This window comes from Copadichromis virginalis, linkage group LG4, assembly GCF_057382275.1.
Source record: "Copadichromis virginalis isolate Kocher_CV1m ecotype Utaka linkage group LG4, C_Virginalis_male_GT1.1, whole genome shotgun sequence".
Classification (NCBI taxonomy): Eukaryota; Metazoa; Chordata; class Actinopteri; order Cichliformes; family Cichlidae; genus Copadichromis; species Copadichromis virginalis.
Window position 1 is genome coordinate 2,832,179 of NC_140621.1, and position 22,881 is coordinate 2,855,059.

The following is a 22,881-nucleotide window of genomic DNA, read 5'->3' on the forward strand; positions in this document are numbered from 1 at the left end:
GGTGTATAAACATACGAGTTAATGGCATTACAGGAAGCTCCCAGCAGCCTACACCTATTACACTGTAAATATGGAAGGGAATTGTTACTAGTTAAGGTTAAAGGGATGGTTGCCTCAACAGAGCTCTAACTTTGTCAGCCTGTCTACAGTGCTGAAGAGAAACCTGGGGTTGTTCTTACTATGCAGGCTCCTTCTGCACCCTGCACAGTTATCCAAGGGGAGTGCAAAGAAGGAAGACAGTCCTGCGGCACTCATTACTGTGTCTAACAGGTTTGAGGTGCTAGGTCCAGAAGCCACAGGTCCCGAGGAAAGTCCCCGGTACCACCTCAGAGCCCATAAGATTTCACACATGACAGGTGACAGCTCTCATTACTGGTGACTCAAAAATGAGAAATGGTAAAACAAGCTCAGCATGTCAAAGATTCTTGGGCAAGATACGGAATTCAGAGTCACTCCTGATACGTTCATCGGAGTATGAATGTGTGAATGTTAGACAGAAAGATGTCCTTGAATGATGAATAAGACGTGTAAAGCAGGGGTGATTCTAGGATCAGAGGTTTGGGGGTGCTGAGCACCCAGAGCTGCTCAGCCAGGCAAGATCAACTTTACTCGTCACGATGAGACTTCTTCTTCCTTAAATGTCTCCAGTTGTCCCGAGTTCCCTCTGACTGTCTCCTTGGTGCATTTAAACCTGTTCCTCCCTGTCCTCGTCTCCATTATCAGTCATCATAATTTTACCATCTCTGTGCAAGTCTGCAAATTTCTTTATTAAATCATAAGATTCTTAAATTCATCAAGTCTCTCTGTGCCTGGGTCCTCGTCACAAAACATGACATCACTGCTTTGTACATTTTAACCCAATTTAATCCCACATTTGTGAAAGAAAAGCAAAATACTGCAACAGTCTGTAACAAAACCATCAAATCAGATAAAGGTTATTTAAATGCTGCAAAAGAAGAATGGATTGGAATAAAAAAAAAAAACACATCCTAAACTTAATTACTTTACTGGGGGAAAATGATGAATGGGGATCATAGTGAGTATTAAGTAAACAGAGTGCATTTTTTGGACAGAGATTCACTTTTAAGGTGTGTGTGTGTAATACAATACAGATACATGAAAATAGACTCCAAAAATAGAGTCATTGAAATGTACAAATTATTGATAAAAAAAAATAAATTATAAAATTGGAGGCAACTTTGCCTATGGTACAATGTATGAAAGTATCTTTACTGCAGATACTACTATGGCTCTGCAGATTTATTCCTTTCATTTTAACCTGTGTCGCCTCACCTTGAAGTTGGAAAATACTTTTGGTGGTCAACTCTCTCAAGCAGTTTAACAGTTTCTGTTGTGCCTGTCACTGCTCCCTCTCTGTGTCCTTACCTGGTTCTTCCTGACCTTGCACTTTCTCCTCACGTTCCCCTCGTTCCTCGCTCCCTCTTTGGACTGATAATCATACACAAATAGATTGTATTCAATTAGATTAAAAAATTACATTAATATGAAAAAAATATTAAGATCAATAATAAAAAAAAGTCCTCTCTCAGTGTACTTTCAACCAAAAGGCAAATAACCAAACCACATGAACATCTAATAAAAGATATAAACATTGAAGCACTGATCCAACATTATCCTTTATTGACGGATCCTTTGTTCTTACACTTTTACCTGAATGTGGCTCCTGGGTTTAATCTTGGCACATATGACAAAATAAGCAGCTTCTCTCACTCCATTTCAAACAGGACAGTGGTAACAACAGCAGGCTACGGACAATTTTAAGTTTTAGATTTTAAACAGCCTGTATACATTTCAATGGGAGCAACAGGACAGTCAAATGTCGCTGATTTTACTACAGAGCAGGACGGATTGTAGAGTAGCAAACATCGTCGGGAAACACGTTTCAACACTGCAGGTTACCTGGTGTAATGTTTTTCAGCTAAAAAGAAACATGGCCTGACTCCTACCAACTATATAAAGAGTAACTGAAGGTTAAATGCAGCTAATGTGTCCTGTTTTAAGCCAGGCACTCACACCTCTGCTCCGCTGCGTCTCAGCCACCATCGCTCTGGCAGAAAGAGCGCTAGAGCCAGAGCAGGGGAGAGCTGGAACAAACCATTTTGGGAGGGGGTGGGGGGGGGTATGTATACTTTTGTTGTTAAAATATTACGTCTCAACCAAGTACTGTATGTTTTTTATATTTTTAGTAGTGTATCACACAAACAGCAAGTGTTGTCAAAAAAAAGTAAGAAATCTTTGGGGGTGCTTTGATTCATTTTGCTGAAGCACCCCCAAAAATGGGCTAAAATCGCCCCTGGTGTAAAGTGCTTTGAGTGCTCACGTAACGTAGAAGCAGTTACTGTCACCGCACACCTGTGTAGAACAACTTGAATCCACCTGCAGTGCTCCTGCTCTCCCTCCACACACCCACACCCAGCGCCTCTCTCCCACCCTCCCTCCTTCTTGTGTGTCTTCAGGCAGCGGCAGAGTTGGCCGACCCTATGTGGAAAGCGCATTTTTGTAATAATGGCCGTTTGATTCGGCCGAGGCTTTGTGGCGGATCCCCTTCCCGATGTAACCTTCCCCGTTTCTGCCGGCCTGGGACCAGCGTGTGGCTCCCCGTGGCTGAGTCATTATTGTGGGTTTATATCGTTATGTATGGAAGATATGCTGTAGATATTGTGCACGCTGCTGTTGCTGCTGCTTGAAATGTGTAGTAAACAACAGAGCGACGGATGTGACGTACGAGAAAGGGGTGGGGCTGGCCTCACATGTGATTAGTGGGTGTGTGTTGTCTTTTCCTCTCATTCAGTGCGACGTTTTATTAAAGTTGTAAGATGGCGACGGTGCATCTGAGGATCGGGGATCTAGTGTGGTGAGTAACCTTTAGACAAGGTTGAGTGCTCCGGTTCCTGTCTGCGGGCCATAGAGCAGCGCTGCATTAGGACGTGTGGCAGTGATGTTTCTCCGTGCCGTAAACCAGGTGTAATCCTTGCAAGTGTTTCCCGTGCTGGGTTAGTGGATAGCCGACCCAAACAAATCGCTAACCGAGCTGACTCAGCCTGCAGCCGACGCTAGCTGCTGGCTAGCAAACAAGCTACAGTAACGGTTTAGACCCAAACTAGGCAGCTGTTTTTCCCCATGCAAACTTGTCTTTGGAGATCATTTTATTCCCCGTCGTGTGTGTGTGCGTGCAGACCTACGTTACACGGGCTCAGTGCCTCGGCTCGTGGAAATGTTGTGGTCTGCGACGATCTTTGCTAGCAGCGGAGCCTGAGCGGATGTCTGCGCTCGGCTTCCGTGTTACTGCGGGCGGGCACATTTGCAAGTTTTTCGTAAAGGCTTGATTTCCACACATTTGCGCATTTGTTTGTTGAGACCGTTACAAATGCACCGCGGGAAGGGTGGCAGACGACGCAGTTAGCAATCTGAGTGAAACCGGGCCGAACAAGTGCTGAGAAGGCGAGGGCAGTGTGCTGATGCACGGCGACAAATCCCACCGAGCGCCGCGAGCTGAGCACGGGTACTGATCAGTACCAGCCGTCTGCGAATCCTGCTGTTAGCGCTCAGACTGCTGGCTCAATACTTTAGTACCGAATCAACACCGCGGGGGGTTGAGGCGGGCAGCTGATGCCACACAGACCTGGGAGTGATCCGCGCTTGGCCCAGTTTCTCTTTATCTGACAGTTCATGGAGTCTGACTTTCACTGATAATGTTAGCTGATGTATCGCGTCGCCAAAGCTCATTGTGGGACTGCTGAGCAGAGAGAGTACAGTGAACTGTGAAGATCGCGGGCTCGGTGCTGACTGTGTGGTCTTATTTCAGGGGGAAGCTCGGTCGTTACCCACCATGGCCAGGAAAGGTAAGGAGCCACAGCTTGTCCATGCCTCTGTTAAATTAAGAAAATGACGGTAACGTTACACCAAAACACTCTCGTTTCAGATAGTGAGCCCCCCCAAGGACCTGAAAAAGCCCAGGGGCAAGAAATGCCACTTTGTGAAGTTCTTTGGAACAGAGGACCAGTAAGTATGGATCATCAGCTTCATGTTCTGGCCAAGCATGCTGTGCCTTCTCCAGCTGATGCGGGAGAGTTGTGTGTCTGTGTGTCTCCAGTGCCTGGATCAAAGTAGAACAGCTGAAGCCGTACCATGCCCACAAAGAAGAGATGATCAAGATAAATAAAGGAAAGCGCTTCCAGCAAGCTGTTGATGCAGTGGAGGACTTCTTAAAGAAAGCAAAGGGGAAAGAACAGGTGAAGCACGACACCTAACACCGAGAAGATGCAGAAAAATCACAGTCTGCTTAGATGTAACCCTGTACGTGATGACTGGAGGTTTTAAATTCATAGCAAGCAGCACCACAGTAATTTGCCTAATTAATGCTGAGCCTTTTGCTCAGTGTCTTTATTCACATAGACTGTCACAAACAGGTGTTTGTTTTTCTTTGTTTTATTTCTTTTTCTTAATCGAGAACATTAAAAGGGACTCGTGTGCTGTTAATGGTCAGAGAAGTCTGTGGCCACGTCCCCACAGAGCCCAGGACCCACAGCTGTGGTGCTGCGTGCTTTTTATAAAACTGAGTTTGTATGTGGAAATCTTCACATGCTGATGATGACGATGGGGCCTAGTAATCACACTAAAACAACAGGAGCAGCAGGAGTTCAGTGCAGCCTGCTGCCCTGCAGGTTGCTGTTTACAGAGCATAAACCTGTAGCTACAGAATGCAGTGGTCGCACAGGACAGTGAACGCATCGCTGGTCCTGGTCCCGCCTCCTCCTTACCCAGGTTTATGGAGATGAATCAGTCTGTTAGATACGATGCTCCTCTGGATATCCAGTGTACCTGCCGTTCTCACCCTCGCGAACCGTGTTGCGCATCACGTCGACTGGCTCGAGCAGTTCTTTGGGATTCCTGCTAGCTTTTTCCAAGAGAAGGTTTTACCAGTGATACAGGAAAGATGCTACAGACATTTTCTTTTACTTGCCCTGAGCTCACCGTCTCAACAGCTCTGACTGTTTGCTTGTATGGGAGTTACTCGTCCTCTTTGCATGCAGCCTCTGTGTTGGTCTGTTGATGATGTGGATGCCCAGGTTCTTGGACTTCTCCACCACATCAACATCCCACAGGTGGTGTATCCTTCCTCTTCCTTTTGAAGTCAGTCAGCATCTCTTTTGTCTGATTCACATCCAGAAGGAGATTCCTCCCGTAGTCCAGCTCTAGTACATCCAACCACTGCAGCTTTGTCACAGTGTCTGTAGGTGGCGTGACCCAGAGCTGTACTGAGAGTCTGAGGTGTGCACGATGAACCGCTGTCAGTAATCCACAGGATGTAGGGCTGTAGCTTCTCCGCTGAGAAATCAAAGGTGATCATCACCATGGAGATGGGAGTGCACTCTGTGTGTTATGTATGATTACATCATTTCCTCTGACATTTGTTTTTGTGTCTTTGTGAGCAAAGACTAGTCTCTACATCACCTTCATCACATGAGATGTGAGGGTCGGTGGATGATGTTTGGGCTGGTGTGGCTTGTAAATGCCCGATGCACTGAACAGCAGGTCTACTGCTCTTCTGTCTACAGCTGAAATGTTGTTGGCAGGTTGCTAATGTTTTATTCGGTGACATGCGATTAATGTTGCTGGTAATAACAATAAAGCATTAGGCTGCCATGTAGCAGGGGTGCTACTGTGGAGTGTGCAATGTCACATGCTCCCTCTGCATAGCTGCTGAGTGTAGATGTATCTCATGGGTCATGGATGTGTAAATGGAGCAGAGGTTGGTGCCTCATAGATTCAAATCTAAACAGTGTTTGAAACTCAAAACTGAAGTGCTGCAGAACGTACTGCACACTGTTCTCATCATTTCCTTCTTCAGTGTAACAAATACCAACATGGAGCACGTATGGAGAAAAATGAGCCTCAGTGGTTACAGCACGAGCCACGTGCAGTGAGTTGTGTGTAACCTTTGAGCGCATGCTTCAATCCACACACAAATATGAAGCCATCTGACCACACGTAAAACTATCCGGTTGTTCAGTCTGACGTCACTAGCCGTGTCTGGGCCTAAACTCCGCTGCAGGCCCATATATCAAACGATCACTATGGCATTACTGAGAGTTGAAAAACTATCTAAAGTCTTTCATCTTTAATAAAATGATCAGCGTTCTGCTCTACCAGGTGTAACAATTGAGTTTAACATCCAGGCATCCATGAAAACGGAATTTATGGCATTTAACGGAGTTAGAAGTTAGCAGAGAGTTAGCTCGCTAGCTTCTATCTAAATACAATATAGCATGTCCTGACTGCGGGGTTTTGGAAACAAATTAAAACGTACAGCTCTGTTATCACTTCCAGCATAAATGAAGACAGAAAACTAAAAAGCAGTGACGTTTGTAGGGTTACTGAAGTTTGGCTAGCTGCTATATAATGATGTGCTACGTGACCGCTAGCGACACAGCTATGTTAGCATAATATAAACAAGCTAACTTTTTTTCCACTCGATAAAAGTTAACGTGAGTGTTCTCGGTGGTCAGGAACAAATGTAATCGCATGGCAGGATGCTGTAAAAGGACCAAACTTCAGCCAGAACAACTGAGATAATCCATCCACAATACGAGGTTAGTCATTCATATACTGCTGCATGGGCTGGGCTGTAGTTACATCCTAAGGTTTTAAAAACTGAGCTTAAATAAATGATTAGCGGTAATAAAAGCCGAGGGAGGTCAACAGTGATCACTGACTGTTTTAGGAGCTTTTTGAGATTAAATAGAAGAAAATACATAACATTAAACATGTTAACAACACAAAAGCCATATTAAACGCAGACTACTTTAGGCCCGCAAGTAGGATTCATCGCGTCATCCCTGAACAACCGGATATGCTGATCATTTACGCACAGTTTAGGAAGTTCAGCTTCACAAATGGGATGCGTTTGTCTTTCTCTGCATCCAGCTGTCTACTGCATGCAACGTTCCTCTCCATCACTTACAAACCCTAAAATATGAGTGCACCAGTCGGCTGATCCGCACAGATCACATGCCTGCGTCGGATTCTGAGACAAATTTCATGCTGCCAGCTTCACACAGATCCACAAATGTAAGCTGTGTTCTTGTCCCAGTTCTGGGCTTCTTCTAAAGCTTTTAAGTTCCTATTTGGATCGATTCACCACAGATCGCCGTGACTCGACTCGGATCGACTGGTTTTCCGTTACAATCTGGTTCTACTAACGTGCGTGGTTGTCATCATAGCAACGTGGCCGAGCATCCCGTGGTGAAATTGATATGTGACATGGATTCCACAAAAAAGGTGGACATCGTTGTTGTTGTGCTTGTTACCAGTTTCAGACACTGTAAAAGATATTTGATTCGAATCTTACTGTTATCTAATAACAGCAGGCTAACACTAATATTAGCTTAATGACTAACCCTGAACATGTTAGCGTGTAGCAGCAGCTTATTTAAACCATAAGCTAACCTTCACAGAGTACTGTGTGGTGTCTGTAACCATAAATCTGTCCTTTGGTCGTTCTGTTCGTTTAGAAGAAGCCCAGATGTCCCAGTTTTACACTGGGTCTTGAATGCAGCTTACATTTGTGGATGTGTGTGAAGCTGGCAGCATGAAATCTGTCTCCCCACGCTGCCATGTGATCTGTGCATAACAGGCAGTTGGTGCACAGAGAAATGTTGCATGTGGCAGACATTTGTACGCACAGAGTTTTGAATGAGGAAACTGTCCGGACCTGAACTGAAGAAGTGATCAGTGTGTACGCCTTTGTATAGTAATAGTTTTACTGGTAGATACAGTTTGGAGCTGAGCTTCCACACAACACATGGATCCTCGTGGTGTGGTGCAGAGGGGGGTTCGTGGTGGATTAGGTTGGGGCTGCAGCTATCGAAGGTTTTAGTAATCGAGTAATCTGTCCTCGGTTCCATCGATAAATCAAGTAGAAGAATCCTTTAATTGTCACTAGGGCTGAGCCATATTATACAGTTTACGGTAATACCGGTACAATGTTAGGCAACGATGAGAAAATGAAATATCGCGATAGAATTTGGGTAAAACGCGCATGTGCAGTGCCTTTGTTGTCATACGCACATGGCCGAAAAAGCATAGCAGATTGAGTAAAACGGATGAACCAGAATTGGTTTGTAAAAATGGTGCCACTTGGAACTGGTTTGGTGTTTGTCCGGCAGATACACAACAAAGCACAGTTTTTTGTTTTTTTTTTTGTTTGTTTTTTTGTAGAACATGCAGGCGGCCGTCGTTATTGCCGTATTTGTCGCACTAAGGTGCTCGTAAATCAGAGTAATCTGGGTCCTAAACTCCGTCCCCTTCAGGTCCCAAAGTCAAACAACACTGCAGCATCGCTGAGAGTTAAAAACTGTCTAAATTCTTTCATCTTTAATAAAACGATCAGCGTTGCTGCTTTACCAGGTGTAACTATGAAGTTTAACATCCAGGCATCCATGAAAACAGGATTTATTACATTTATCAGAGTTAGAAGTTAGCAGGAAGCTAGCGGAAGTTAGCTCGCTAGTTTCGCTAGTTACCTAAGCATGATATTGCATGTTCTGACTGAGAGATTTCTGAAAACATTCAAACGTACAGCTCTGCTATCACTTCCAACATAAATGAAGACAGGAAACTAAACAGCGACGTTTGTAGGGTTACTGAAGTTGGGCTAGCTGGTATTTAATGATGTGCTACGTGATCGCTAGCGACACAGCTATGTTAGCATAACATAAACAGTGAAGCTGGAGGATGAACGCTAACACTTTTCCCCTCAAAAGTTAACGTGAAGGTTCCTGATGGTTAGGGACAAATGTAATCGCATGGCAGGATGCTGTAAACGGACCAAACTTCAGTCAGGAGAACAACTAAGATAATCCATCCACAATACGAGGTTAGTCATTAATATACTGCAACAACATGGGAATAGAGCCGCTGTGATAGAATACAGCATTAATGACTCGATGGGACAGAAATGGAGGAAGCAAGAAGAATGAGTTGAATAAAGTTTGATTTATCTGACTGCTTTGTTTCGCTTAATGTGCCTTATAATCCCGTGCACCTTATGGTCCGAGAAATACATATTTGACTTTTTTATTTGGCACACTGCAGTTTAATGTTGCAAAGCTCCTCTTTTTAACTTCAGTGGATATTATACATGGTTATGCTCAGGGTATGTCAGCCCATTTCTACTGGAAATGCCTTTTGGTTAAACTTTCAGCAAGGAATTTGCATTTGCACTGTTACATTTTTATAAAGCTTTAATGCACATAAAAACAGCTGCTTGTTTAAGTGACAATAAATGGATGGGTTTTTTTTGTGCTAGTAAAGTTGTTCATGTTTGAGTTTGTGTGTAAGCCTCTAACACGGTGGCTGCAGTGAAGAAGCCAGCGTGTGCTTGTGTTAATTCAGTGGCTCAGAGTTTTACTGGTACATTTTATTGGCTTGTGAAAAATCTGAATCTAATTTAACGAACTCAGCATTTGATATTATTTCACGTTGAGTCTGAAACACGGAGCAGCTACAGAGGTTGCCTTTCCTCACGTCGGAGTTTGTTGATCAGCTGTTGGGATGAAGGACTCGCGCTAGCTTTTTCCGGCTGTTTTGGAAAACACATTTTCTTTTGGCTCCGCCTCTTTGCGTTGAAATGTCCCAGTGTCACCATCACTGCTGCTGTTGGGTCTGCGTGGGCTCGTTGTTGTCACTCTGTATTGGTTTGCTGCTACCAACTATGTTTCCACTGCACGTCTGTTTGTCGTGGCAAATGTGCACTCACGTTTCCATGGTGACAGTGGTGAGAGCCGCGTGTTAAACAAAGCATCGAGTCGAATTTTTCATTTACAGAATTACTGGATGAACGGCTGCAGCCCTGTTTGTTACTATTTTCAGGCAGATTTCTCTCCATAAACGTAAACACGTCTCATCACTGAGACTTTTCTCACGACATGTGAATAAACACATTCAGTTTGGCAGCTCAGTGACACTGTGTGTGTTTTTGAAAGAACTCAGATGGCAAAGGAGACTCAAAAGGAAAGAAGACGCCCAACAAGCCACTAAAAATTCTGGATGAGGATGATGAGGACCTCAGTGCCCTAAAGGACCCCTCTGAGAAGGTCAGTTCAGACGCTAACACCACTGTGAAGATGACTGTATTTTATTGTAAAGGTTAAAAACGGTTCCCTTCCTGTCAGTGCTTGTCTAAAATATCAGAATCAAACCTGCTTGGACTGTTTTTGAAATATTATTATAAAACAACACCTGAGTTACATTTTGTAGCCACAGAAACAAAGAGTGTGGAGGACTAGTGAGTCAAAGTGAACCACATCCAGCTTCCATTGCTGTTCACAATTCATCTGTTTCCTGTTAAGAATGTGTGATGGTTTAAACAAACCAAAGTAAAAATAATCCAGTCGAGTCTCCTGCACATGATAGAGACAGCGCCCCCTGCAGCAGATGCTGACCTCTGCAGATTTCTCACTGATTTAAAGGTGAATATGTGTCTTTTTTCCTCCTTAAGGACTTAGCTGACTCTGACCCCGAGCCATCCACTATTGAGAGGCTGGGGGCTGGACCGGGCTCAGGATTCAAATGGGAAAGCAGCGTAGGTGAACGCCCCCTCCCACCAAGCCTTGTCTTGACTTCTACCTGACCTTAATCTTTGGCTTTAATTCACCAGCAACTGCAGACCTTTCCCTTCTGGCTTGTTTGGTGCTCTCTGTGACTGCTCAGATTGTTTGCTGTGATCTTGAAATGGTCAGCAAGCTTGCGTGCAGGGCTCAGTGCCACATGGAGCTTTGATTAGGGCTGGGCGTTTTGACTGAGAAATATTATAATTCAGATCATTTATCAGCACTGACACCACAGCAGAGGCCTTTGTGTCAAAGTAAGTGAGCATAAAACAGAAAAACATGAAGCAGATTTTCCTGGCCCGACTTTTTACAGCAGCCTTAAAAATATTCTGCAGTAGAACAAAAACTGAAGAAAACCACGAATCAGCATCTGAACATGACCTGATGCTGCTGAAGTCACAGAGGTTTGATTAGAGACACAGCTGAGAGTTTTGCAAAAGTTGACATTTCTTCAGTATTGACAGCAGAAATGAGGCTTTCTCGTCCAGAGTCGTTTTTGAAGTTTTGCTGTACAAATAATGCAGAAAACAGAGATCTGAGACTGGAAGCTGTTCCTGAAGTACACAGAGAGACAGAGCTGCGCAGGAAGTGAGATCTTATTGTGGCGGAAGCTAAACAGCCAAAGTCCGAGTGAATTAATGACGATGTTGATCAAACATGTAGTTTGATCTTCTTTTGCTGCTGGTTCAGTGAATTTTGGTCCGAGTGATGAAACCTGCAGCATCAGAGTCTGTGAGGTGTCGGCGTTCAGCAGCGACGTGTCTGCACACGTGCTGTCGGGGCTCCATCCACGCTCCGTGTTTACATCTTTGTGCACAATCCGTCTTCCTGCTCTCATTTACTGCTTTAGCTGTTTGGTGGCGGTGAAATAGTTTCGTGAGCTTTAATCCAAGTTTCTGGCAAAATACATTTATATTTAAAAATGGATTTAGGATTGAATGAATCGATGTGGCTTTATTCAAGCTAAACTCGATTTGAAACGGAAAATCAATTTTTTAAACCCTCCGTAGTTTTAGTTTAGTTGGCTGCCTGCTCCCTGACCTTCACTGACAGGTTAGGAAGCAGGCAGCCTCGGAGGTGTCATGAGGACCGAGCTGGTCCTTGGTTACGGGATGTGACCGCGCTGAATGAAATGCCCTTTGACAGGTTTGTATGTGTACGTATGCAAACGGCTCACCCACCAAAACAATGCAGACAGTAACAGTTTTTATTTGTCAGTAAACATTTGGGTGGGTGAAGGTGTCCAAACGTCAGCCTGCTACTGCACGTTACAGCTAATTATTGTCCCAGGAAGCAGTTCAAGCCCCCGTGTTAGTGCAGTGAGAGCCAGCGGCTCCTCAGGCTGCTTCATCACACTTCCTTGTTTTAGTTTCCGGTCTATGCAAAACATCCATTTCCTCTTTGTCCGTCGTGTTAGGCAGAAATAACTGCACGTTCCTTTAGTCATGTAAAGCTCGTTCAATCAGTTTTTGGCTAAAATGGAGCCGTGAACCAGTCTGTAACTGGGGCCTCGTCACTGGTTTCTACTTTTATAGAGAAGGACCGTGAACTTGTGGGGTCACCTCATTTTAATAGAAGTATCAGAGTTCAATCTGCACTTTGTGGTGCAAACTAACACACATTTCCATGTTAACGTTGTCCTGCTTTGTAACTCCAGTATGCTAACGTTCACAGACAGAAGAGCTGCATCGTCCTCTCGTAATTAACCAAAGTTATGAGCGCCAGCTAGATGCATGCAGCATGCAGCACTTGTTACAGATCTGAATCTTATATTTCTATTCATTTCAGATGGTGTGTTTTCTTTTTACCCCTTTAATAAGCCGTACCAAGGGCCACCTTAAAAACCAGGGCCACGTGTATGTTTGCATCACAGATCCGCTGACGGCTGCCTCCATAATAACAATTACAGCACTGTGCAAAAGTCTGGAGCCACCCTTTATTTCTTTAGATTTTACTACTGAGGAGCCTTTTCAGAGCTGTTCGCCCCTCGGCTGGATGATAAGGTTTTGTTGTCACCCTGTCGGTTGTGCAACGGCGACTCCTTGTTCCTAGAGTATTTCAAAGTAGAATGGGAGGCAGAGCCTTCAGTTTTCAGGCCCCTCTTCTGTGGAACCAGCTTCCAGTTTGGATTCAGGAGACAGACACTATCTCTACTTTCAAGATTAGGCTTCAAACTTTCCTTTTTGCTAAAGCATATAGTTAGGGCTGGACCAGGTGACCCTGAATCCTCCCTTAGTTATGCTGCAATAGGTGTAGGCTGCTGGGGGATTCCCATGATGCATTGAGTTTTTCCTTTCCAGTCACCTTTCTCACTCAGCATGTGTTAACAGACCTCTCTGCATTGAATCGTTAGTTATTATTAACCCCTGTCTCTCTTCCACAGCATGTCTTTATCCTGTCTTCCTTCTCTCACCCCAACCAATCGCAGCAGATGGCCCCGCCCCTCCCTGAGCCTGGTTCTGCTGGAGGTTTCTTCCTGTTAAAAGGGAGTTTTTCCTTCCCACTGTTGCCAAAGTGCTTGCTCACAGGGGGTCATCATCGTTGGCGTTCTGTGTTATTGTAGGGTCGACCTTACAGGATAACGCACCATGAGCCGGTTGTTGTTGTCATTTAATGCTGTATAAATAAAATTGAATTGAACCAAATATTCTCTTTCAGGCTCATCAGAGTAGTACAAACTTACATACTGTACTTCATGTCTGTTTACAGCTGTTACACCTACTTCTCATTTTCCTAAGATAAAATGAAGGAAATAAGGTGTGGCTTTAGACTCGTTGCTGCTTCCCCAATTAAGCCCGAAATTCATAAAATCATAAAACTGGTGCTCTGCAAGAGTGTATCTCTAAAATGTCCATGTGTGAGAGGCTGCAGGTGAGATCATTACAGGCGTGGCTGTGGGAAGATGGCATGATGCAAACACCACCGCGCCTTAATGTGCTGTGTTGATGTTTACCTCGAATGTTTTCTTTTAAAACACTGTAGAGTGCAGACAGGCTGCCAACATTAGCTTTTAATGCAGGAGCTTTAGAACATGATTGAGTGGCTCTAACACTGTAACCTGTCAGATCACTGCACGTCTGTATGAACACTCATCCACTGCACTCTGTGTTGTAGCCTGTGAAGGATGATCCACATTTTCACCACTTTCTGCTCAGCCAGTCTGAAAAGGTAAGCAGGAACATGTGGTCAGAGGTTTCCATATACTCCGCATAGGCATGAATGACAGCTCATTTAAGTTTCTAATGTTTTTTACAACAACAAACAGGAATATGGTTTCCATTTATCTAGAATGTTCTCTGATTCGCACACCTGCACCAACACCAACACCAACATTTGGTTGCATGCTCTGGAGCCATCAGCACTCCGGAGTTCGGTTAAATTGGTTGGTTTGGTTTCTTGGCATGGACCAGTGTTTAATAGGTCTGAGGTCGGGCCTTTGGGAAGGACATTAGGCTGCTTTTCAAAACCAGTTTGTGGTGTGTTTGGGATCATTGTCCTGTTGGAAAACCCAATCGTGTCGGAGGTTGAGGTTTTTTATTCCATTCACTCTGTGCAGTGTGCCAGTGTCGATGCTGCCTCCACCGTGTTTGACAGGTGGTACCGTGTTCTTCATTTTGAAGGCCTTAGATCTTTGTCTCATCTGGACTTTAAAGTTTGTGCAACAGCAAACATGAGTTTAGCTTGAAGGTCAGTTTTGGATCAGGGGCTTCTGTCCATGGTGACTCGCTGGGACTCCACAGTTGTTGGCATTAAGATGTTAGTAGGACATAATCTCCACTGGAGAAGAGTTGTTTTTAACATCTCCAACACTTCAAACCTGATGAAATTCAATATCTGGTGTAAGATTTGTTTCACTGACACATTGTTTCTTATTGCAGCAACCACCAGTTAGTCTGCAACACAAACTTCACTTCTACACTCACATGTTTTCATGTCTAAGTTGGTCCTCTAATAATTCAGTTAATTAGATGAATTAAAAATGATGAAGTGTGTTTATAAAGCTTGCTGTAGTGGCAGCTGGTGACACTGTCAGTTATGTACCAGTTACTTGATGGCGTATGATGATTCCCGGTTCTGTAAGGAATGTGATGCAGATTATCTCCTCAGTCTGTCCACTTTGCTGCTTTTAGCACTAACTGATTATCGATTGGTGTGAAATGAAAACATGTTGTATGAATTACAGCTCGTTAAAAACGACTCGTTTTAAATATAAGTTGCATTGTTTTTACTTTGTCACCTCTGCGCCCACAGCCAGCTTCGTCAATGGAGCCCATTAGCAAACGCCTGAAGATCATTGAAGAGGTAAAAGCAATAATGTAGGCTGCTTTGATTTGCTTGAAATGATTGTTCATTGGCAGGAACAGAGACTTGCATGTGTGCACGGTGCATACCAGGCAAAGGACATGTGATTAATTTTTTCATTTAGTTCCCGTGAGTGTGATTTCTATAGATTTGCCTCTGATTGTGCAGGTCACAGGGTCAACATCTATCCAAGCAGCAGACAGCACAGCGATCAACGGCAGCATCACACCCACAGATAAGCGGTATGGCACATCCTCGTCACAGGGTTACACAACACTGTTGCTAAATTGATCACAGGGCTCGTTTTCATGCTTTGATCTGTATGTTCTCGGCTTCTGCTCTTCAGAATAGGCTTCCTGGGTCTGGGGCTGATGGGTAGCGGCATTGTTTCCAACCTGTTGAAAATGGGTCATGTCGTGACAGTGTGGAACCGCACTGCAGAAAAGGTAAACGCACTCATGGTCAGCCAGTGGCTGCTGTCTCTAACACGATCACATTCAGTCAGATTATAGGTTCAGCAGTATTAAAGCGCCCAACGTGGACGTGGTTGGTTGAAAGGGGGTGTGGCTTGCTGCTGATTCCTCCCTGCTATGTTTCAGTGTGACCTGTTCATCCAGGAGGGGGCACGGTTAGGCCGCACTCCTGCAGAAGTGGCCTCCATGTGTGACATCACCTTCTCCTGTGTGTCTGACCCTAAGGCTGCCAGAGACGTGAGTACGCTGCACCGTGGCATGTTCAACACCAGTCTGCAAATAACAAGCTAACGACAGAATAAACGTGAAGAAAAATCAAATGGATCCATGATTTCATGCATTCATCAAGTGCACAGAGAGTGAGTGGGTGGGGATTGTCATGGGTGAAGTGGGCGGGGCTATAAATGAACAGAAAGGTGCTCTGACTTTTTGAGTCACTGGCGCCAGCTGGTGTTTCACTGTAAGGAACATGGGTGTGAACGCAGCTCTTTGATGGATGTGACAAAGTTGTTCATTGAACAGGTCGTTGATATTTATTTAACTCTGAATCACACCAACAGTTATCGTGTGAGGCAAAAACACTAATGCAGATCAATCACATAGCTCTATATTCACATTTCTGTCTTTTATGAAGTTGGTGTTGGGACCCAGTGGAGTCCTACAAGGAATCAGACCGGGCAAATGCTACGTAGAGATGTCTACAGTCGATCCAGAGACCATCACAGAGCTCTCACAGGTAAACACCAGCATGATCCAGTAAATAAAATGATTTTAAAACTGTCTCATGCTGCCTTCATCTCGGTTAGAAGTACCTACAGTAGGAGCAGCTGAGTGTATCAATAAATTCTTATTCAGTATTTGAATGTCAGGTGATCACGTCACGGGGCGGCCGCTTCCTGGAAGCTCCGGTGGCAGGAAGCCAGCAGCTGTCCAACGACGGGATGCTGGTCATCCTGGCAGCTGGCGACAGGACGGTCTATGAGGACTGCAGCAGCTGCTTCCAGGCCATGGGCAAGACCTCATTTTTTCTGGGTACGGAAAGATCGGCGTCCAGTACACTCAGCAAGGCCCACGCAGAAGACGGATGAAGTGTTGGGCTTTAGACATCCGAGGGGACACACATGCAGCAAAAGGAACTTGAGTTATTTGTGTGCCTTTGTCTATCAGTCTGCACCAGCCCATATCGACAAGATGAAAACATGAGAACTGCTCCTTTGTTATTAATCCGTGGCTGTCTTCCTCAGTGTCTCTCTCCCATCTCTCGCCCCTCCCTCAGCCTGCTTCTGTGGGAGGTTTCTTCTTTCCTTCCTTTAGCACCTTGTTGTGATCTGGTGCTATGTAAATAAAAATTGTAGTGAATCATTGTAGCCAGTGCAGACTGATGGCACAGAGGATTTGGGCCAGATTATAACTGTGTGTGTGTGTGTGTGTTTGTGTGTGTGTGTGTGTGTGTGTGTGTGTGTGTGTGTGTGTGTGTGTGTGTGTGTGTTTTTAAGGTGAGGCAGGGAATGCTGCAAGGATGATGCTAATCCTCAACATGGTTCAAGGCAGCTTCATGGCCACTATTGCAGAGGGGCTAACATTGGCACAGGCCACGGGCCAATCACAGCAGACCTTCCTGGACATCCTGTGCCAGGGTCAGATGGCTAGCACCTTTGTGGACCAGAAATGCCAGAGTAAGTCAACACAGAGTGTGACGTCACTGCTCACTTTGATTTGTTGTCATTAGGGCTGCCATGATTAGTCGACTAGTCACGATTACGTCGACTATCAAACTCGTCGACGACTGATTTAATAGTCGACGCGTTGTTTGAAGCTTTGTAAGATCCCAAAAGACGCAGGAATAAGTAGCAGGATTTAAGAGTGTAATAACGGACTGAAACAGAAGATGGCAGCACTGCATGTACAAGGATGCCAGCTGCCGTTAAACAACAAGAAGAAGAAGAAGCTGTGTCCGGTATCGTAGCTGTGTCCAAATTCAGGAACTGCATCCTCCTGTGCCCGCATTAGTAGGCCGGTTACGTTACAGCGACACGACGAAGACGGTCCAAATTTGAAGACTCCGACAAATGAGCCCTTCATGTCCCCAGATTTGAAGGATGGGTGGGGTGTATACTTCGTGGCCCAACCTATCCCAGAATTCATAGCGCAGCCCAGCTCAGTTTCCAACAATGGCGGCAGCTAGTTAGTTTTAATATTACTCTTATTATTCTTTCTGGGTCACAAAATAAACGTTTAACATATTTTCAGGCGAGAATGTAGCTGTGTAAACCTCAAATATCTGCTCAGTTTATCAAAACACCGCATATTTTCAAAAGCGCTCCAACGTTTTCGGAGACGTCTGTTACCCACTAGCTCGATAGCTAGCCGGGGGCTAGGCACTTTTTTCAGTATTTTATTTGTTCCTGAGTAAATCGGTTTGGCTGAGATTAAAGTTATAGTTTTTACACAGCTGAATAAACATCAAGCAGACAGCTGATTATCAGAAGTGTGAGATGCTCGAGGATTTACTTTATATTTTAGATAGCAAGAAGTTTATTAAACTTCACCGAAACAATCTGCAGATTTCATTAAAATTTAATAAACTATCATCTTGTCTTTATTTTTAATTAGCACAGACCTTGAACACTTCAAGCTGTAAGCTAATGATAGTTATATAAGAGCAGATGCTGCTGGTGCAATAAGCTGTACGTTTTACGCCCAATGGATGATGATCTGATTAGTCGACTATCAAAATAACCGTTTGTGGCAGCCCTAGTTGTCATAGTGTAGTGGCTTCGCCTAACAGTCAAAGATCCGTGGTTGAACTGGGGAACGTGCCAAATCGAGACTGCAGCTTATTTTTTCTTCTTTTTTTAGTCTTAACTGGGACAAAAACAAGTCCCATGAATATCAGGAGGTCCTACTGTAACCTAGCCTGTAATGACCGTCTTCCTGCCCCTTCCAGATATTTTACAGGGCAACTTTAAACCAGACTACTATTTGAAACACATTCAGAAGGACCTAAGGCTAGCCATCTCCATGGGCGACATGGCCAACCATCCAACCCCGATGGCTGCAGCTGCCAACGAGGTACAGCTCTCACAGCTTTCTCCTCTAAATTTCTGTAATTCTTTGTGGTAAAACTTTTCTTCTCAGAAATGAAGTGTTTCCTGCTCATGTTGCTTGTCCTCTAACATATGAGCCTTGGGGCAGCAGAAACGTTTTTTCTCCGTTGTCCAGCCGTTGTTTTCTGTTTTGCAGGTTTATAAGCGGGCCAAGGCACTGGACCAGTCGGACAATGACATTTCAGCAGTTTACAGAGCCTACATTCACTAGAGCGAGGTGTGGCCTGGCCTGTGGACCACACAGTCTTTGATCCCTCCTTTTCTCCCTTTGTCATTAAAGGTTTTTTGTTTTTAATTTGAAACTTTTATTTTATTTTTCACCCCAGTGCCAGCCGCGTTACCTGCCCGCAATTCCGGGACTGTAATTCCGTGTTTTAGAGGCAACATTAAGCATTGCACTGACTGTACTGTGGGAATTTTATGCTGTAAGAGTGCCAGGAACGAGGCTGAACTACTGCACTGCTGCAGTTTGCCGTCAGAGGGGCGCTTTGCCTCGTTCCTGACATCGTTGTTATAAAACAGTATGAGTAATGCTGGGCGCTACTGTCAAGCTAAACAAATTGCCATGTGGAATCAGAACCCTAACATATTTGAGTTTTCCCCCTTTTGTTTAATTATCTGTGTGAGCTCTGCTCCAGAAATCCATGAGAGTAAGCAACAGAACATGCCACTGCATTGCCTTAATATTGTAACCCCTCGGGTCCTTCGACAATACACGTATTTATTTATGCCTCTTTTAAGGTCTTCTTTGTGCAGTTGGCTTCTTCCCGTGTGTAACCACAGAATTTAGGCTTTTCCATTAGTGTGATTTTGTTTGAAACAAGTGGAGGACAAAGCTGCAGATGTGCCGAGGCCTTAAAATGCAGATGTTTCTCCTCATGGTTTGAGATTTCCACTTTTGAAACGCTTCGGCCTTTCTCGTGGAAGACTTTGTTTTTCCTCTTTAAATATATGAACCTAGATCGATCCCGTTTGAGCTGACAGCTCAGTGTTGAATCGTTGTTAGGCGCTAGCGTTAGAGCCAAGCTAAGGCCAGAGTGACACTTAAACTGTAGGCCCTGTAGACTTTAGTCAAAGCAGACCAACACACAGGTCGTTTTAGACACTATTTGTTACATGACTGTGTTCACTCAGTCTGAGTCTCAATGCTTGATATTGATTTGGTCGGCTGGCCTCAATAAAATTACGAGCAAACAAAGTGGGCGGAGGTTTGACTGTAAAGGTCATCACAGGCTGGCACAACACAACTGATCAGTGAGGTTTGTGGCCCAGCTTGTGACAGATGATCATTAAAATGAAATCCCAAAGAGATGTTGGAGGTCTCAGTTATAGTAGTTTATCTACAATATGTTACTGAGTGTTTCATGTATTTAATGTTTGGACTCAGATCTTTGTGATTGCAGCATTGGCTGTGTGTGTTGGCCCTGACAGGCTCCAGCCACCCAGATAAAGACAATTACTGAGATGGTGAGGGAACAACACGGCCCAACACTGTATGAATCCATCACAGGCCCCGTGGGCCAAGCTTTGACTTCCCAACATGATATGAAGCCAGCTCACTGGTGTCCTCACAGGGCTTAGTGATTTTAGTCTTATTGGTACCCATGAAGACCTCTGCTATGTAGCATCAAACGTACCTGCTATCAGTAAGACAGCGTATGCAAGTACAAATGTGGCACAGTAGTGAGGTTTTCTTCTTCTCTGCTTCAAACTCAAAGATGCGACATATCTTCTAAGACTGACAGGGCTCGGCCACCAGTCAACCAAGGGGATTATTCTGATACTTTAGGGTGTCGGCGGCGTCGTGTTTGAAGTCGTTAGTCCAAGTTTATTCTGTCCCATATGTTCAGGAAGTGCTGCGGCAGGCCTACAAACATGTGAGGGTCATTTTTATTTTCAGATTGAACATTGAAACCAAATGGCTTTTGAAAACATGCGTCTGCACCACCAGGTTGGTCTACTGTATCTTATCCAGTATGACATGAAGAAACCAAAACGGGCCGATCACCCACCAGTTCATGGTTTTATCATCTGAGGCTACACGTTTGTCGAAACGTAGTTACCAAGCGATCTGTGAGAAACATTTTGTTAGCCAAGGTTAAGTTTTTAATTTTGGTTTGTCAGACACGCTCTAGACTTCAAAGAGCTGTTTTTAGAAGATGTAAATAGCACATTAGGATAAGTAGGGTTCCTTTTCTATCTGCGGTAATCAGGATTAATGAAGAAGCTACTTTTGGTTTTGACTCTACAGAGCGAATGTCTAACATCTGTGTCTTAATACTGTAGATTGCTCAGTTCAAATGTAAATGGTTTATAAATATATGGCTTATATAATCTGGCTTATTGTGATGGAATAATGACTGGGATCCCATTGATGCAAGGTGGGAGGAACTTTGGGGCTATTTATGATTTTGTGTACATGTGAAAATATCAAGACTTTTGTGCTGTTTAATAAATCCTAAACTCCTAATTGCTGATGTGTACGTGTGCACTGACTGTTTATCTCCTGCTAGTAATATCACACTGTTCATTTGAATATGCTTTGAGCAGTCTGAGAGGCCAGAAAGCACAGCTAATGGTTATGACCACAGTGTGACATCGCTGGATGGTAGGGTAACACACCGTGTCACACAGGTCCTCTCACACTGGTTTGTTGAACCTGGCACTGTTCACTGTACTCACATGGCATCCAGTCATCAGATCTCAGCCCAAAGGAGCACCTTTAGCCACTGGGGATTCATTCCCCTAAAACTAGGTTTGTATTGAGAGGTGCTGGGGTTTCAGTTGGGACTTGGATGCCCTAAAAACATCAAAAACATCTTAGTTGAAACAGTTGGACTCTGTGTATGAACTGCTGAATCTCCGACTCTTCTCCAGTCCCAATCTTATCAAAAGTAACTATAGTAATCACAGTATGCAAATCCTGTATAGCAGCTAGCCTAACACTTCAGAGCATCAAATCCTCATAAATATGAAAACTACAGCTGTTCCTCTGTAATAGCCACTGAATTCTGACACATCATCTAAAACTCTAAAAATAAATTTTTGTGGTCATTTCACTTCATCAGGCCTCAAACAGGTTTTGAGCCACCAGAGGATGAACTTGTCCTTTCAGAGCTAAATGTAACTGATGTGGGCACATCCATCCATCATCTTCTGCTTATCTGGGACCGGGTCGCGGGGGCAGCAGCCCAAGCAGAGAATCCCGCTCGCCAGCCACCTCCTCCAGATGCCCGAACCACCTCAACTGGCTCCTTTCGATGTGGAGGAGCAGCGGCTCTACTCTGAGCCCCTCCCGAATGGCCGAACTTCTCACCCTATCTCTAAGGGAGAGGCCAGCCACCCTTCAGAGGAAGCTCATTTCCGCCGCTTGTATCCGCGATCTCGTTCTTTCGGTCACTACCCACAGCTCGTGGCCATAGGTGAGGGCAGGGACGTAGATTGACCAGTAAATTGAGAGCTGCATCACTGCAGCCGCAGCACCAATCCGTCTGTCGATCTCCGGCTCCCTTCTCCCATCACTTGTGAACAAGACCCTGAGATACTTAAACTCCTCCACTTGGGGCAGGAACTCATCCCCAACCCAGAGTGGGCACTCCACCCTTTTCCGGCTGAGGACCATGGCCTCAGATTTGGAGGTGCTGATTCTCATTCCCACTGCTTCACACTCGGCTGCAAACCGTTCCAAGGCAAGCTGGTGGCCATCACCTGATGAAGCCAACAGAACCACATCATCTGCAAAAAGCAGAGATGAGATCCTGAGACCACCAAAGTGAAAGCCCTCCGCCACTTGGCTACGCCTAGAAATTCTGTCCATAAAAATTATGAATAGAATTGGTGACAAAGGGGCAGCCCTGGCGGAGCCCATCACCCACACCCATACTCCCGGAGCACCCCCCACAAGACCCCCCCCCTCCCGAGGGACACGGTCGAATGCCTTCTCCAAGTCCACAAAGCACATGTAGACTGGATGGGCAAACTCCCATGCGCCCTCGAGTATCCTCGAGAGGATAAAGAGCTGGTCCAGTGTTCCACGAAGGGAGTTGTTTAACTGCCTCAGTGACCTCGCCCCCAGAGATTGGCGGGTCATCCCCTTCGTCCCCAGACTCTGCTTCCGCCACGGAAGACGTGCCAGTGGGATTGATGAGATCCTCTTAGTATTCCTTCCACCGTCCGACGATTTTCTGAGTCGAAGTCAGCAGCACTCCACCCGCACTATACACAGTGCAGGTAGAACACTGCTTTCCCCTCCACAGTCGCCTGACAGTTTGCCAGAATCTCTTCGAGGCAGTCTGAAAGTCTTTTTCCATGGCCTCTCCGAATTCCTCCCACACCCGAGTTTTTCGTATTCCGCTTGGCCTGTCG

General features: G+C 44.9%; 1 protein-coding gene across 4 annotated transcripts; it reads left to right on the top strand.

Moving 5' to 3' along the window:
* The first annotated feature begins 2,748 nt into the window (after positions 1–2,748).
* Positions 2,749–20,988, top strand: glyr1 (glyoxylate reductase 1 homolog (Arabidopsis)). 4 transcript variants are annotated; one of them, XM_085453125.1, is made up of 16 exons: positions 2,749–2,875; positions 3,827–3,863; positions 3,944–4,023; positions 4,115–4,253; positions 10,008–10,118; positions 10,523–10,606; positions 13,749–13,802; positions 14,886–14,936; positions 15,105–15,178; positions 15,283–15,382; positions 15,536–15,646; positions 16,044–16,145; positions 16,279–16,441; positions 16,906–17,085; positions 18,357–18,481; positions 18,653–20,988. In XM_085453125.1, exons 1-16 carry the CDS (start codon positions 2,838–2,840, stop codon positions 18,725–18,727), a joined length of 1,524 nt encoding a protein of 507 aa, XP_085309251.1. In that variant the 5' UTR covers positions 2,749–2,837; the 3' UTR covers positions 18,728–20,988. The 4 variants fall into 4 exon arrangements, with proteins under 4 accessions (XP_085309251.1, XP_085309252.1, XP_085309253.1 ...); XM_085453126.1 differs by lacking the exon at positions 13,749–13,802; XM_085453127.1 differs by lacking the exon at positions 10,523–10,606 and having other exon boundaries at positions 2,751–2,875.
* The last annotated feature ends 1,893 nt before the right edge of the window (positions 20,989–22,881 follow it).

Coding starts and splice junctions, on each gene's coding strand:
- glyr1 (XM_085453125.1), top strand. CDS start 2,838: ATGGCGACGGTGCATCTGAGGATCGGGGATCTAGTGTG. Junction 10,119..10,522: donor TAAAGGACCCCTCTGAGAAG/GTCAGTTCAGAC, acceptor TTCCTCCTTAAG/GACTTAGCTGACTCTGACCC. Junction 18,482..18,652: donor TGGCTGCAGCTGCCAACGAG/GTACAGCTCTCA, acceptor TCTGTTTTGCAG/GTTTATAAGCGGGCCAAGGC.